This window comes from Rhodnius prolixus, unplaced genomic scaffold (assembly GCF_049639745.1).
Source record: "Rhodnius prolixus isolate KJV_2025 unplaced genomic scaffold, Rpr scaffold_7, whole genome shotgun sequence".
In the NCBI taxonomy this organism is placed as follows: domain Eukaryota; kingdom Metazoa; phylum Arthropoda; class Insecta; order Hemiptera; family Reduviidae; genus Rhodnius; species Rhodnius prolixus.
Genome location: NW_027411582.1, coordinates 4,488,031 through 4,504,977, shown reverse-complemented (window position 1 = coordinate 4,504,977; position 16,947 = coordinate 4,488,031). Strand labels below are relative to the sequence as shown.

Sequence of the window (16,947 nt, the reverse complement as noted above, 5' to 3'; positions counted from 1 at the left end):
ATATATACTAGCTGACCCGGCCACGCGTTGCTGTGGCTAAAGTTTTTGTTATATTACATTATAGTAAACAATCTAGGAGGAACAATAAGAGAACATCAGTCACGGAGTCCACTATGCTTTTTCACACAGATGGTATTTGTAAAAAAATATGGTGATCTCCTTATTTGACTTTCTACTACTATAACCCTTTAGTACAATGAAATTATTTACGAACAAAGACGAAAATGTTGATGTTGGTATACAAATTCACTGGATTGAGATTTGAAGGGGAAGTACGTTGAACAGAATTAATTAAAATGTTCTTACACTTGATATTAAGCAGAAATCAATAGGTACAAAATAAAAATTTATCAGATTTATTATTTCCATTTAATTTTATAACAAATATAAGTATATTACAGTATAATACAGTAAATAACATGTGACGCTTAAACTCATGAATGAGGTAGGCAAGGCAGACAGTCTTAAACTTTTAAACATTAATATCTATTTTTTTGAATTATAAATACTTTCAATTTCAATTTAATTTAACACCAATCGGTGCACAATGTTTTTGGTTAACCTGTCTTTAGCTAACACAAATAGATTCGACGGTTTCCCAACACGTGAACACGCAACATATAGTTGCCCATGAGAAAAACATGGATTTTCCAAATCTAAACCACAAATGGACATTGTTTGACCTTGAGATTTATTTATAGACACGGCGAAAGCTAAACGAATTGGAAACTGTAGCCTTTTGAAGGGTATGGTAGAATCTGATGGTATCATCGGAATACGTGGCAGCAGGACCACTTTTCCTTTAAACTTCCCAGCCAAAATGGTTGCTTCAAGAATGTTTCCGGTGATCTTTTTGATGACCAAACGCGTACCGTTACATAATTGAGGTGGATTCAAATTACGGAGGAGAATAATAGGGGAACCAATCTTTAATCGAAGATTATGTGGTGGCATTCCAGGGATATCTAATGAATTTAAAAATTCAATCGGAAAATTTACACTTTCATTTTCATCAACAACAGTATCGATTGATTTAAAAGACATCAGATCGCCTGGTAACAACTGTTGTATCTGGAAGTTAATTTCGTCAACATCAACGTTTTTGGCTGCCAAAATCGCCCGTTGACTAAGCCATTCATGATTCAAATAATTATTCTGTATATCCGGGAAAATACTCTGAATCAATTCATTTTTATCTTGAACAACAGTGCAAAAATTGTCTGGTAGTTTAATGCATTGCGTATTTGGTTGCAGTTCTATTTTACCGTTCCCAATATCTAGCAGTTGTTCGGAAAATATTTGTGCTGATGAATCATTTTGCAATTGTACTCGCATATTTATGGTCAATCGAAGTGTTTCAACACTTCGCCATAAGAATGATTGTTTCAAACATGCATTAATCTCATCCGCGAAAGTAGAGCGAGGTATAACCGGTAAGGTCTGCCGGAAGTCACCAGACAAAAGTAAGATAGCACCACCGAAAAGTTTATTATTGCTGTTTAAATCTTGCATAGTTGTGTTTAATGCTTCAAGTGAATATTTGTGTGCCATTGTGCACTCATCCCAAATTATTATAGAACTCTTCCGCAACACTGCAGCTATTCCATCTGCATCTATTGCATCTGGTTTATTATGAACGTCCAATGGCAGCTTGAATGTTGAATGTGCTGTTCGCCCACCATCCAGTAAAGTAGCCGCAATGCCTGACGATGCTACTGCTAATGCGATTTTTTGTTGCGACCGTATTTTGGCAAGAATCAACGATATTAAAAATGTCTTACCGGTTCCACCGGGTGCATCCAAGAAAAAAAAACCGCCTTGTTCAGCAGCAACAGCCAGCATAATCCGATCATAAATAATTTTTTGTTCTGCTGTCAGTAATGGTTCACTGTTCATGATAATTGTTGCTAAACTTCCATGGTCATATTGGTTTTCTCGTTGTAAATCGGTATTGACTAAGTCGGTGGCTGGACGATTAGGTGATGGCATACCATAATGATTAAGTGGTAAATTTGAAATAAGAACACATAAATCCTCGATCAAGACCAATGCTTCATTGTACATCTCTGGTGTATAATCTATGTTTTGGCATTGATTTGTTTGTCTAATTCGGTGCAAGATGTCTTCTGTCATATAATTTTTATATTTTTCCCACAAAGTTTGTGCTTGCGAGGGATAACATGTCGTCAAAATAATTGCAAACAACTGACGAATGTTATTCGGTGTTGATGTCAACGCAGCATCAGCAAGCGTTAAGTCCCAATGGTTATCGTCTTCTAGCAATTGCAGTTCACGACATGCATCCTGGTATGTATTGAATACTCGACCATTAACTGTTCGTAAAAATTCAAAAGACGTTGGTCCGGGAACATTCACCAATAACAAACGTAAATAGAAGCACTCACGTTGCTTTGGATGTACCGTGTAAAGTCTCCCCAATGTCTTAGCTTTGAATATGCCTGTAATGGAAGGATGTGGTTTTCCTTGTTTCCGTGGCTCCCATTTTTTACTGGATTTGTTCCATGTGAAATAACGTGGAACATCACCAAACACCAATGTCTTCGCGAATTGGCCAAAAACATCAGGTTTTTGACACAATGTAAAAAATTCAGTTAGAGTCGTTTTCGGAGCTTCGAACGCTCTTTGGAGAACATTTTCTTCAGTGAAGTATACACGTTGACCGTTTTCAAGATGTATTGCCAGATGTTGGACAGCAGGATCTCTTTCGTGGATGGGAAAGCTGAGAATATGCCAAATAGCTTCATTGCTGCTAATGTATCTGCCCATTGGTATCGTGCTATTTCGTCATTTTTATTTATGTTTTGTACTTCAAATATGGCCAAATCACTGCCTTTGTTTACATATTTACAAATATACTTAATTGATTTAACAGAACTGCAAAGCTCAACATTGATATGAGCTTTGTAAGTTTTTGAAAGTAGTGGTGAGTATGGTACCACCCACTGATTATCAAACTCAACTTGATTTGGAAAGTTCGGCAGTCGCATTGTAAATGTGTGGCCACCATTCTCAGTACTTCTGCGGCGATACATTGGATAACCATCAATATCCGTGATCGTGTCATTCGTATGCGGCTTTGGGAAGTTGTTTTTACATTTTCCATTTTCCATGCACGGTGACGTCATGTTGAAAGCACCGCATGGCCCATGGATCATGTGTTTGGTGACAATATCAAATAATTCTTGATCAATTAATGGGTCTGAAATTTCGGCTGAAATTATTTCATCGATTTCTTCAGGACGGATTCTATCTTTAAGCCAAACCAAAATGTGGGCATGAGGCAAACCTCGCTTTTGCCACTCTATCGTATACAGCCAACAACGTGTGATACCAAAAATTGAATATTAATGTAGCTTATATGACACGTTCGTAGATTTACCATAGCAGCGCCATCTATTGATTACTTACTCAACCCAGTCGAAAGGTATCGACATCTGTTAGAATCATTTGGAGTTAACAGATAATTGTGACTGTCAAATAATAACAGACAAATAATTAGCAATAAATTAAAATTGCGACTATAATTTGAGATTTAAACTATCCTATCTCTCAAGTTGGATCGAACTGCACATGGTGTGCGAATTTTATTATAATCGGTTAAGTGGTTTAGGAGTCCATTGAGGACAAACATTGTGACACGAGATTTATATATATTAAGATATATATATATATATTGCACTTGTGCAGTTTCTTTAAAGTTAGTTTTTTTTTACCGGAATAATATATGGTTTTCCACAAATTGATTCACGTAAATTCTACATTAGAAGTTTCTGAACGTTTGGTTCCTGTGCGATCCGACTAAAGACACTATCAGGGAAGGTTTAGGGGTTGAACCCCCGCCGAAAATGTATGAAAATATTTTTTTCCCCATTAAAGTGCTATAAAAAAGAAAAGTAGCTGTTACATAGTCTAAATATATTATTTTCTACCATAGAAATTCCTGTAATAAAGTAAAATTAAATGGCCTTACTCTCCTATAACTCCTGTATATTCCATGTGTTGTCTACATTCTAAATATGATCCTCTAATCAAATTGTTTAATCTAAAACTAAGTTTAGATTAAATTAGCACCCTGAGGCAGATCAATCTATCCAACTGCGACCCAGAAGAATTGTTGTGGCTCCATTTCCAGTTCGTCTGATGATTAGATCAAGAGTTTGGAATGAGAATGTTGGGTGAAACTTGGAGGCACGAGTTGTTCTCCAAAAAGCCAAACTCTGTCATTCATGCCCTTCGTCCTGGATCAGGAAATTCCTACAGAGCGGTTTCTTCTTCTTTTCTACAATGGATGGCACGATTGTTATAAATATTGTTTTTTTTTCTCTCTCTCTCTCTTTTAAACATTACATTTCCTTATTACAGAATCAAGAAGTAAAACTAAGAGATCAGCTGTTAAAAGCTCGTGATTTAGAGAGATCTTTAGCCATATTGGATCGTAAATTTTCAAAAACATTGTACGAAAAGAAAAAAGCTGTGAGCGATCGAGATAAAATCATCAATCAACATATTTCTTATGAAAAATCACTGAAACAAAAAGATGAGATTATTGAAAGGTCTAGATTGAAAATCAATTCCTTGACCGTACAGCATCATCGATTCCAAAGGATGATCAAAGAGCTTAAAGGTATGCAAATGGCTAATACAATATTAACCTGTTACTGTATTGTAATAACTATAACAATATCTCGAACAGCTTGTTGTTTGTGTATTTTCGAATTAGGTTTTTTTTCCTTGTTCTCATGTTTAGTAAAATTATTTGTTCAACTTCCAGATCATAAAGCAGAAGCTCTCAAAAAAGTAGACGAATCTTTTTCGAAATTGTCCGTGGAGAAAAGTGAACAAGTCATTCAAATTGAAGAAATTGATAAACTAAAAAGCGATTTGGAAAAGTCTAAAATGGTTAGGCAAAGGTCATTATTAGTTTTTGATTGATATATTTATTTTTATTATTAAAAAAAAAAAAATCTACAATTTTTTCAATTTACAAGAGTATATTTATTGCAATAAACTTAAAAACATCGTGAAAAAATTGTTCAAAGGCGAACTTAAAGTACTTGGAATGTCCCAATAGTAGTAAGAGAGTTTAGTTTCGAAAATGGGGTAAAAAGTAGCTAGAAATTTAAAATAAAACACTACAAGATTTTTTTTTGGCTGAAATAACGAGCTGAAGTAGGAATGAAATGTTGGATCCCAGCTAATTTGAGTTCCTTTTGCCGTTTTGGCTTCTGGAGCTACATTTTGTCCTCAGAATTTCTGTTCAAGAGCAATTAAAGTTCACTCTCAGTCCGATGACTTACCTGATGTCGTAACGAGAGAATATTAGTTTCTTTAAGCTAGCTTGTACTGAGAAGATTCAAAACTACATTATTTTTACCAATCCTTTACTCTTTAAAGTTTTTCCAATTTGATTTTTTACCAAATTTATACATGATCTAAATTAACGTAATTCTAAAATGGGGGAAAAAAGTTCGCTTAAAGTGTAGATTTTAATTTCGTTCAGATCCAGTAATATTTTGGTTAAAAGTAAACAATTGAAAATGCCATTTTACGAAATAGATCACAGTTTTAGTGATGAAATCCTCTTTCCATAAAAAAACTTTTGTTCTTTTTTAAACATATTTACGAAAATTCTTTTTTATGTGATTTGTCAAGGGCAAGTGTGACACTAACCATCCCTTATAAAGTGCTATGCTCTTTAATTTTACCCATATAAGGCTAGTATAATATTAATCAAATGCAAATTAGTAGCAAAATTCTGAACACTGAAAAGGGTGAGCCTAAAACGCGATAGCACCTGAAAAATTATTTGAGTAGATGAAGTTAACTTTAATAAAGCTCATATCTGATTACTGGGAAGTTACTATGTTAGATGCAGGAAGAGGGCATCATATCCTTCCTAGAAGTCCCATAAATCAGGGATGGCGAATCTTTTTGGGACGTGGGTCAAATTTTGTTCATTTTTTTTTTTTAGTACTAGCAAGAGCCTAAGAGGGTCACTAATGTCCACTTGCACAAGGGTTAAGTTTAAAACTTTTGAACTGAATATTTTAAAACTTAACATCTTTAAAATTCAGTTGGCTTAGCGGGTAAAACGGGACGAAACAAGTGCTATGGAAGTCTTTCTTTACAAACATAACTGAACAAAAGTGTGTTTTATCTGAAGAAAAATCTAAATATGGCTTTATTGCTTTGGGTTGTCGATTTTTTTTTAACAAACAAAATATGAGTAAAATTGTACATTTTATTTGATATTTTGTAAACACTTTTGCTTTATTTCAAATACTACAAAAGCATTTGTCGTCATTTACGTTTTAGAACTGTAATGATCAAACTAAAGGTTATAGATAGCATTTAAATTGCTTTTGTGTCAATGCATGATTGAAAAAAATGCAGATAGAATATAAATTATCCACACAATTAGAAAATCTAAATCAACCCGCGTAAACAAACAAATGGTTGCCTAGTGAAAAAGCTTGCGCGGGTCAGTGTCTGACCCACGGGTCATAGGTTCGCCTTCACTGCCCTAGATCCTGGGATTTTTCAAAGTTACCTTTCCGTTGCATTGCCAATGCTGATGGGTCGAAAAGAAGAAGGGAAATGTACAGTTTTGTGGGGCATGAGGAAAACTCAAAATGATTGAGGAAAAATTCCTTATGAAGTGATAGGAAAGTGAGTTAGTCACTCACTAACGATGAGCATTGTTTAGGGATGTAAGGAAAATGATTATAAGGAGCTTTTTCTTACCAGAAGTTTTTTTAACGGATTTTTATTTGTACTTTGATGTGAAAAGATTGGGAAAAGAGAAACTATGAGTTGGATGTCTGCCAAAAGAATAATAAATTACCTTTTTATGAAATAACGATAATACAATAATCATTTTTACAGGTTACTATCGGATAATACAATCTTAATGCGAAAAATAGCGGAAAGCGTCGAAGAGATACGAATCACAAAAGCTGAAACTTATAACGCAAAAAAGCAGATAGTACAAATGGACCATGATCATAACATTTTTCTTGGAAAGTATGGTGAATTAATGGAGGAAAAGAATGTATTGAGTGCCAAATATATGGAATGTAAGGTAAAAGCCAAGGATAATTATTGTCCCTAATAGGATCTGCATCTTCCTATGTTTTTGTTTCTATTCATGATATGCCTTTCAAAAGGTGTTTATATGTAGATTTTTTTTATGCTGAAAACACCCACCTTATATATCTTCAAATAGTTTGTCTATGTCATATACATTTTATTGGTAAACTTTTTTTTTTTTTGTAAATTCTGGAGAAGGGTTGAGCTAAACCTTCGTTAGGTTAGCTTGTAATTATAAAAATGTCTTTGCTTTTTTTTTGTTACAACTTTTGTAAGTGTGATATCTTTTATTTATTCATTTTTCTTACGAACAGCTCAAGCTAACTAATCAAGAAAGCAAAGTAAGATTGTCAGAATGGCAAATAGAACATTTAAAAGAAGAAATGAGACTTAAAGATCGTATTTTTAAAAACAAAGATATTGGTGAGTTATTTAGCTATCAAAGGTAGTAGCTAAGAAATATGTTTAAAAAAAAAATGGGGAACTTTTCGATTAAAATACTTATTTTCTCTTACTAGTAGTAGGTAATTTGCGATCGGCCAAATTCACGGTATCCAGTTTTCTCCGGGTTTTGAAACATTTTATGAAAATAAACACAACATGAAAGTAAAACAGTTACATACAGTGTAATAAGACTACTCAGGTAACAGCGAACTTTCCAGAGGTCCAGGCCTGGAAAAAATTCAACCACATTTGGCCGATCAGTGTTGGCACCAGGTTTCTCTTATTCCAAAGTAAATAGATATTAAAATACGTTGTAATACTTGGCTGGAGCGAAGAAACAAATTTTCTCGTAAGAATATTAATTCAATGTTTTGTAGATCCCCTGGTGGTAACTTACAATAATTAACTAAATTAAACTTTCTTGTATTTTTCCAGATGCTCAATCTAATTTATTTACAATTTTTCCTTGTAATACATTTTTCTTTTTCCTCCTTATTTTTGTTTTAGAAAACAAAAAATTCTATTTTGCCAAAAGAAAAATAGAAGTAAATTACAAAACATTGCACAGAAATTATTCAGAACTAAAACAAAAAACTGGCGGTGAGAACAAAGATTTAATCATGCTGCAATTAGAGATGAAAAAATGTTTACGTCGTACTAAAGATCTGGAAGGACAAGCGGAGAAGGTAGGTTACATTTCCATGGTTGTTAGACAATCTGGCAGATTATCGATACTGTTTAATCACAAAATAAATATTATAGAAAGGATTTCGATATAGAATATCGATATATTCTATTTTATAAGATGTGTGGACACTCGCTCGACTTTCTTTTGCTACTGTTCTGAAGATACTAACGCATTAATTCAGAGTGGCCGATCCCAACCATTAGATGTTTATAACATTGCCTGGGAGCTTGAGGAAATCTTAAAATACTGAAGAACATTTTCAGTACAGTGCAATTTCCAACAAATAAGAAAATTTTAATCCAAAATTTGATTTTTATTAATTTTATTTGTGTGACAAGAAAGTACAGTAAAGTACATTGGTCCTTTAGAATGAAGCCTAACAAGCCTCTTCTTTTAGAAGTGCTCTTTTGAATCACATTTTTATGAAATAACTCACAAATCATTTACGTAATAAATTGTACATTTTGTTTAGGATAAAGTGGAAATAGGCACTTTAAAAACACAATTAGATCGAAGAGTTGCTGAAATTGCTATATTAAATGAAAAAGTTGAAGTTTTATCAAGTCTACTCTCACGTGGAGAAGCACAGTACAACCAACGAATTGAAGATATACGCTTGTTGAAGATAGAAGTTCAAAAATTAAGGTAAGTAAATTATTTTTGAAACTATTAATGTATCTACAGCAAAGATGTTAAATGTTTCGAGTCTAAATTTGTTTTAAATTTTTAATTATGGCTTTAAAAATCGTGTTTATTTATACAATTTTATGGAAGTTGAATGAGTTTCTAAATTTTTTGTGAAATAAATTCATCAAATGGAATTTCCACTTTTTTTTAAATTGAATTTCTCACTTTTGTTGAGATTTTATCGAAAATTTTCCCATAGTTTTTTGTAAACTTTGCATCCTTTCATGTACATTTAAAATATTCATTGATCTCTAACTTTAATAATTCAATAATTTCTTGTAGGAATATTGTTAGAGTTAGAGAATAGTTCTCGGAAAGTGTGTTTATGGTAGGCTTTTGCTTTAATGTATTTCTGTTTGTACGGGTTTTACAAACTATATTACGATGGTAAGATTTGCACGCATTTAGAGTTTTAAGAAAAGTTATGGAGTAAGTAAAGTAATGCCTTTTTTTTTCTGGCGAACTTTACAATAATTATAATTATAAAAGAAACAGTTTCTGTAACTCAACCAACCCGCACAGCCATGCCCTGAAGAGGACAATATATTTGTCGAAACGTTGGCAAAGAGACGAGTTGTTTTATTTGACCGATTCCTCGCAAATCTTCCATCCTAAGTTTAACAATTTACGGTCACGAAACCAATATATTCATAATTAATTAGGTACTTACCTACTAGGTGCCGTTGAAATTAATCGCTATTTTTTTCAGATTAGTTTCTTAAGCTCTTATAATATAAATAGGGTTTACTTTAGCTCTAAATAATCTTAATTTTTCGTGATCCTTAAATTTGTTTTTTTTTTTTTTAATTTAGGAGAGAAAAGAATATATTAGTAAAAGAATTCCAAAATAATGCCGATCTAAGAAGTGAAATGTACTTTTTACATAAAGATCTTAGTGAGGAACGACAAAGATCTAAAGCATTACAAGAACAGCTGGAGAGTCCTCTAAATTATCATCGATGGCGTTTATTAGAGGTTCGTATTTTTAAAAATTGTGTGCAACAACAAGAAGAAGAAGAAAAAAACCACGTAGACGTTACACCCAAAATGTTATTGCAACTAAATTACTGATGTGTCCGTCCATATGTGAATGATAGTTTGTGAAAGTGGCAGATAAAAATATAACAGTATTAAGTGAGGTATTGTACACTTGTAACCACCATTATATCAATCAAAATTCTTTATTTATATCAAAGATAGTATCGCTCATATTATCGTGCAATGTATGAATTAAATAGATCAAGTCTGACTATTCAACAGTTCGACTGTACATCACTGGCTGAGACTAACGGACACTATATCAAAGTTCACTTTGGACTCTTTATCTTAAAAAAAATTAAAAAGTTACCCTAACTAGTAATGCCTACTTTTCTCAGGTGGGCTTTACGTCCAACTACCAATTAGGTGTTGTGGGACGGAGGCGATTAGCAATCATACAGGCTACCGTGGTATCTAAGTTACACTACTGTCAATAGTTCTATTTTATATACGTAATTATTACTAAACTGTTTTTTTTATTATAATGCAGTTGTTGGCCTCCAAAAATGTTTAGCCTCATCGGGTCTCGAGGAGCTTAGTCCAAGTGCTAGTACATCAGTTTTGAAACTGATTTTAAGAAGTGATTTCAAGGCCTATACTGATAATTCCTAAAAAATAATTACCTAGTGGAATTTTAGTGCTCTATATTCAATCAAACTTCTAGCGGAAGACTGATTATTTTATTTAAACCTTTACAGTTACTTAATTTGTTTATCTAGCAATGCTTTTTTTAATGAAAAATCAATTGTTTTACATTCAAACTCCTTACAGATTATAATAATTTACTTCTAAATTATACAATTGACTAAATAAATTAGGTTAGTATATGTTACTGAAAGAATCTTTACTATTACCTCGCTTCTCCTCGATGTAACTTTTTTTTAGCCCTAATTTTATTATTAAAAAAAATAAAAAATATTTAAAAACTGCAGGGAACAGATCCAACCAAGAAAGATATGCTTGACAAATTGTTAATGTTACGCAAGAAATCATATTTGGCTGCAAAAGAGTTAGCCATGCAGAAATCAAAATTCGAAGACCTACAACTTTTATACAATACTTTGAAACATAAATACGAAATGATGCCGACACAAGAAGAATTAGCACGATTTGGCGAGACTAAATTATTGTATCGGAAGAAGTGCGAAGAGTATAAGGTAAAGTGAAGTAAATATGATCTTACCAAGTTCTCTCAGTTGAGGGTTCATTGAAGAGGCGGTTTTTCCAAGTTGGAAGTATAACCGTTCAGAGAACACGCTCGATAGATGGGCTCAAAGGTCCCTTGATCAAATTTGAATCATATTTCATTTAAATAATATATAAAGTACATTTAATTACGTATTAAATTAATTTATGGGTTGGAATTTAACATATAAAATACTATGTGAGTTCATATTTAAATTTTTGCTCTTAGTATCTTGTATTAACATTAATGCTCGAAAATATTGTTAGTAACGATTAGCTGTGTCACATAAAATAACGTTTTCTACTGATATCCTAACCCTTAAAGTATTTCTATCGAAACAGTTTTTTTTAGTAGTCTATGTATGTTTTTTTATTTGATGCCTTTTTTAAAGAGTACGATAAGTTATCGAACAAATTCTCTATTGATTTGTATAATTTAGGTATTGGAATCCCATGTGATTGCACTTGAACGGGAACAACGAGATTACAAAACGAACATCGCTGATGTTAAAAAGGAGTTAACGGAAATGAAAAAGTTATATTATGATCTGGTGAGTTATTGAATAATTTTTTCAAATTAATTTTTACTTGGTAAGAGTAGAATATTTCGGCCTTTTCAATCCCATTTCCCTTTTCGTAATACAGTGGAGTCTCGATTATCCGTCACCCTTTTATCCGTCTATTCCAATTAACCGTCACTCTCCTCAGTATTTAAAAATTAAGAAAAAACCCAAAAAATTATTTTAAAAAGAAAACTTTCTTTTGAGATTTTTTCCTTTGTCTTTTAGGTACCATACTCGTGTCCATCATTCGACAGTTTGTGGGTTTTTTCCCCTAAAAAGATCAACCACAAACAAAACCGCCCACAAAACCGATTAGATGTCGCAGACATTGTATTCATTAATTTTAATACACAATACGAGGGTCGTTTGAAAAGTCCGTGCAAAAATAAAAACTACTTAATTTTTTGGGGTAAACCTTTTTTTATTTTTCAACATAGTCTCCTTTTAGGCTTATACACTTCGTCCAACGCTGCTCTAGTTTGTTGATCCCTTCCGAATAATAGGATTTGTCCAAGTCTGAAAAATAGCCATTCGTTTCTGCAATCACCTCCTCGTTTGAATAAAATCTTTTTCCCGCCAGCCATTTCTTCATATTGGGGAACAAATAGTAGTCCGAGGGAGCCAAGACTGGAGAATAGGGGGGATGTGAAACGAGTTGGAACCCTATTTCCATTAATTTTGCGACCACAACTGCTGAGGTGTGAGCTGGTGCGTTGTCGTGATGGAAAAGGACTTTTTTGTGGGCCAATCGTGGGCGTTTTTCTTGTAGCTCGGTTTTCAAACGGTCCAATAATGATGAATAATATGCACCTGTTTAGTTTTACCCTTTTCCAGATAGTCGATGAGGATTATTCCTTGCGAATCCCAAAAGACAGTCGCCATAATCTTTCCGGCCGAAGGAACGGTCTTCGCCTTTTTTGGCGCAGATTCCCCCTTGGTAACCCATTGTGTAGATTGTTCTTTGGTCTCAGGAGTGTAGTGATGTATCGTATCCATGTTTCATGCACAGTGACGAAACGACGCTTAAAGTCCTGCGGATTCTTCTGGAACAGCTGCAAACCGTCCTTGCACACACTTCACACGATTTCGTTTTTAGTCAAGCGTGAGCAATCGCGGCACCCATCTTGCGGATAGCTTTGTCATGTCCAAATGTTGATGCAAAATATTATGTACCCGTTCATTCGAGATGCCCACAGCACTAGCAATCTCACGCACCTTCACTCTTCTGTCATCCATCACCATATCATGGATTTTATCAATGATTTCTGGAGTAGTAACCTCAACAGGGCGTCCAGGACGTTCAGCGTCACTTGTGCCCATATGGCCACTCCGAAAATTTTGAAACCACTTATAAACTCTTCTAATCGAAGTGCAGAGTCACCATAATGTTTATCAAGCTTCTCTTTAGTCTCCTGAGGCGTTTTGCCTTTCATAAAGTAGTGTTTAATCAATACACGAAATTCTTTTTCTTCCATTTTTTGAAAATCACTCGACTTCCTCGATTCAAACGAATGCCAAACACAAAGAAATAGACCGATCTGGCTGAAACTTGGTGTGTGTTCTTCCAAGAGATGCTACTAACTAAACATAACCTCGATACGCGCCAGTGGTGCTATCTCTCTGACTTTGCACGGACTTTTCAAACGACCTTCGTAGCAAGGTGTAGTGCGAGACGAATCTTTTAAAAAAAGAGACATTGAAATCTTTTCACCAAACTGATTTATCTACTCCTGTTTATGTTGTCTTAAAAAACGGTCAGATATACAATTAACAAGCTAGATACAACGAATAAAATCACGAGAATTTATTTTTTGTTTGGCCGTATTGTACAACGCAAATTAGCCATTGGTAACGTGTACTTGCGATTAATTTAAAGTTTTTAAAGTTGAACAGTCGGATGTAGTATGTGTTTCAAGGTGTTACAGAGGGGATATAATTTATTTCTTTTATATTGTTATTTTGTTTGTTCGGATGTAGTTGTATAGTTCTCGGTAGATGTCTGTATGGTGCGTCAGTATAGTGTGTAAATCGGCTGGTAGAGGGCAGTCTGTCTTCAGTACTGCCTTCCACAGCTGCTCCTTGCCGTTGATATATTTGTTACAGGCTAAGATTATATGACTGGCGTCAGCTATTGATTCGGAATCACAAGGACATGTAGAATTTATTTGAATACCGATACGCGCCAAATGATGTGGTGAATAATTATGATTAAATCTTAGCCTCAGATCGTGCCGTAGAATCCTCTACCTTCTGTGTCAATCAATTTGAACCACGGTTTTACCAGAATGGAAGGTTGAATGGATGAATAGAATCAGAGTTGGGCACTGATTAAAAAAAAAATTAAATTCTAAATTTAATTAATTAAATTTATTTTTAATTTTAATCAGAATTTAATCGGCGAATTTAATCGTAATTTTAATCATGACAATTATTTAATCAATTAAATTTCAGATTTAATCGTTAATCAAACTAATTCAATCAAACTAAAGAAATTATGATTAAATCTGAGAATTAAATTGAACTTTAATTTTAATCACCGAATTAGTTCAATTTCAATCGTTAATCAAACTAATTTAATCATCCACTTTTATGGCTTTTCAACCAATGGTTCGAACCACGTTTTGGCGAGGCCATTTTTCTAAGCGTCTTCAATAAATACTTTTCGGTTAATTTTTGTAGACTTGGACTTCTTCACGAGTCTCTAGACCAGTGGTTCTTAACCGGTGTTCCGCGAATATGGTCCAAGTGTTCCGCGAAATCTCAATTTTAAATGTATCGAAATTTAGAAACCTAGGAAAGATACGAAAACAAACAATTGTTCCTTTTTTTTCATTTGAATTTAATTTTAAGTTCTTGCTAAATACCGAATTTCAAATTATTTAATGTTAGTGTTCCGCAAGAAAAATATATACATATAATTGTGTTCCGCGTCTATGAAAAGGTTAAGAACCACTGATATAAAGGGTTGAAAATTTTTTCGGGTCATGAAAATCTGTAAAATTGTGGCCGTTCTATATCTCCCACTGTGAACCACGTATTCGTATGAAAATTTGTTCTCATGTACACTTTGTTTTTCTCAATTATAAACTATAGTTATTTTGTGCACAGATCTATAAATGTGGAAGATATAAAGGGTTGAAAATTTTTTGGGTCATGAAATTCTGTAATATTATGGCCGTTCTATATCTCCCACTGTGAACCACATATTCGTATGAAATTTTGTTCTCTTGTACACTTTGTTTTTCTCAATTATAAACTATAGTTATTTTATGCACAGATCTATAAATGTAGAAGATATAAAGGGTTGAAAATTTTTTGGGTCATGAAATTCTGTAAAATTATGGCCGTTCTATATCTCCCACTGTGAACCACATATTCGTATGAAATTTTGTTCTCTTATACACTTTGTTTTTCTCAATTATAAACTATAGTTATTTTGTGCACAGATCTATAAATGTAGAAGATACAAAGGGTTGAAAATTTTTTGGGTCATGAAAATCTGTAAAATTATGGTCGTTCTATATCTCCCACTGTGAACCACGTATTCGTATGAAAATTTGTTCTCATGTACACTTTGTTTTTCTCAATTATAAACTATAGTTATTTTGTGCACAGATCTATAAATGTGGAAGATATAAAGGGTTGAAAATTTTTTGGGTCATGAAATTCTGTAATATTATGGCCGTTCTATATCTCCCACTGTGAACCACGTATTCGTATGAAATTTTGTTCTCTTGTACACTTTGTTTTTCTCAATTATAAACTATAGTTATTTTATGCACAGATCTATAAATGTAGAAGATATAAAGGGTTGAAAATTTTTTGGGTCATGAAATTCTGTAAAATTATGGCCGTTCTATATCTCCCACTGTGAACCACGTATTCGTATGAAATTTTGTTCTCTTGTACACTTTGTTTTTCTCAATTATAAACTATAGTTATTTTATGCACAGATCTATAAATGTAGAAGATATAAAGGGTTGAAAATTTTTTGGGTCATGAAATTCTGTAAAATTATGGCCGTTCTATATCTCCCACTGTGAACCACATATTCGTATGAAATTTTGTTCTCTTATACACTTTGTTTTTCTCAATTATAAACTATAGTTATTTTGTGCACAGATCTATAAATGTAGAAGATACAAAGGGTTGAAAATTTTTTGGGTCATGAAAATCTGTAAAATTATGGTCGTCCTATATCTCCCACTGTGAACCACGTATTCGTATGAAAATTTGTTCTCATGTACACTTTGTTTTTCTCAATTATAAACTATAGTTATTTTGTGCACAGATCTATAAATGTGGAAGATATAAAGGGTTGAAAATTTTTTGGGTCATGAAATTCTGTAATATTATGGCCGTTCTATATCTCCCACTGTGAACCACGTATTCGTATGAAATTTTGTTCTCTTGTACACTTTGTTTTTCTCAATTATAAACTATAGTTATTTTATGCACAGATGTATAAATGTAGAAGATATAAAGGGTTGAAAATTTTTTGTGTCATGAAATTCTGTAAAATTATGGCCGTTCTATATCTCCCACTGTGAACCACGTATTCGTATGAAATTTTGTTCTCTTATACACTTTGTTTTTCTCAATTATAAACTATAGTTATTTTGTGCACAGATCTATAAATGTAGAAGATACAAAGGGTTGAAAATTTTTTGGGTCATGACATTCTGTAAAATTATGGCCGTTCTATATCTCCCACTGTGAACCACGTATTCGTATGGAATTTTGTTCTCTTATACACTTTGTTTTTCTCAATTATAAACTATAGTTATTTTGTGCACAGATCTATAAAGGTAGAAGATATAAAGGGTTGAAAATTTTTTGGGTCATGAAATTTTGTAAAATTGTGGCCGTTCTATATCTCCCACCGTGAACCACGTGTATTCGTATGAAATTTTGATCTCTTATATACTTTGTTTTTCTCAATTATAAACTATAGTTATTTTGTGCACAGATCTATAAATGTGGAAGATATAAAGGGTTGAAAATTTTTTGGGTCATGAAATTCTGTAAAATTATGGCCGTTCTATATCTCCCACTGTGAACCACGTATTCGTATGAAATTTTGTTCTCATGTACACTTTGTTTTTCTCAATTATAAACTATAGTTATTTTGTGCACAGATCTATAAATGTAGAAGATACAAAGGGTTGAAAATTTTTTGGGTCATGAAATTCTGTAAAATTGTGACCGTTCTATATCTCCCACTGTGAACCA

General features: G+C 33.2%; 2 protein-coding genes across 6 annotated transcripts in view; one reads left to right on the top strand and one right to left on the bottom strand.

Moving 5' to 3' along the window:
• LOC141446767 (uncharacterized) overlaps positions 1-16,947 on the top strand; it is a 34,468-nt gene that overhangs the window by 6,789 nt on the left and 10,732 nt on the right. For all 5 annotated transcript variants that reach the window (XM_074113503.1, XM_074113501.1, XM_074113505.1 and 2 more), the window contains exons 8-16: positions 4,384-4,645; positions 4,793-4,931; positions 6,907-7,102; positions 7,425-7,533; positions 8,062-8,240; positions 8,715-8,887; positions 9,742-9,904; positions 10,900-11,124; positions 11,593-11,703. In XM_074113503.1, the coding sequence (XP_073969604.1) occupies positions 4,384-4,645; positions 4,793-4,931; positions 6,907-7,102; positions 7,425-7,533; positions 8,062-8,240; positions 8,715-8,887; positions 9,742-9,904; positions 10,900-11,124; positions 11,593-11,703 (1,557 nt within the window). The remainder of the gene's footprint in view (positions 1-4,383; positions 4,646-4,792; positions 4,932-6,906; positions 7,103-7,424; positions 7,534-8,061; positions 8,241-8,714; positions 8,888-9,741; positions 9,905-10,899; positions 11,125-11,592; positions 11,704-16,947) is intronic.
• LOC141446770 (ATP-dependent DNA helicase pif1-like) lies at positions 60-3,353 on the bottom strand. The gene has a single exon (XM_074113511.1). The coding sequence runs from the start codon at positions 2,785-2,787 to the stop codon at positions 523-525; it is 2,265 nt and encodes a 754-aa protein (XP_073969612.1). The 5' UTR covers positions 2,788-3,353; the 3' UTR covers positions 60-522.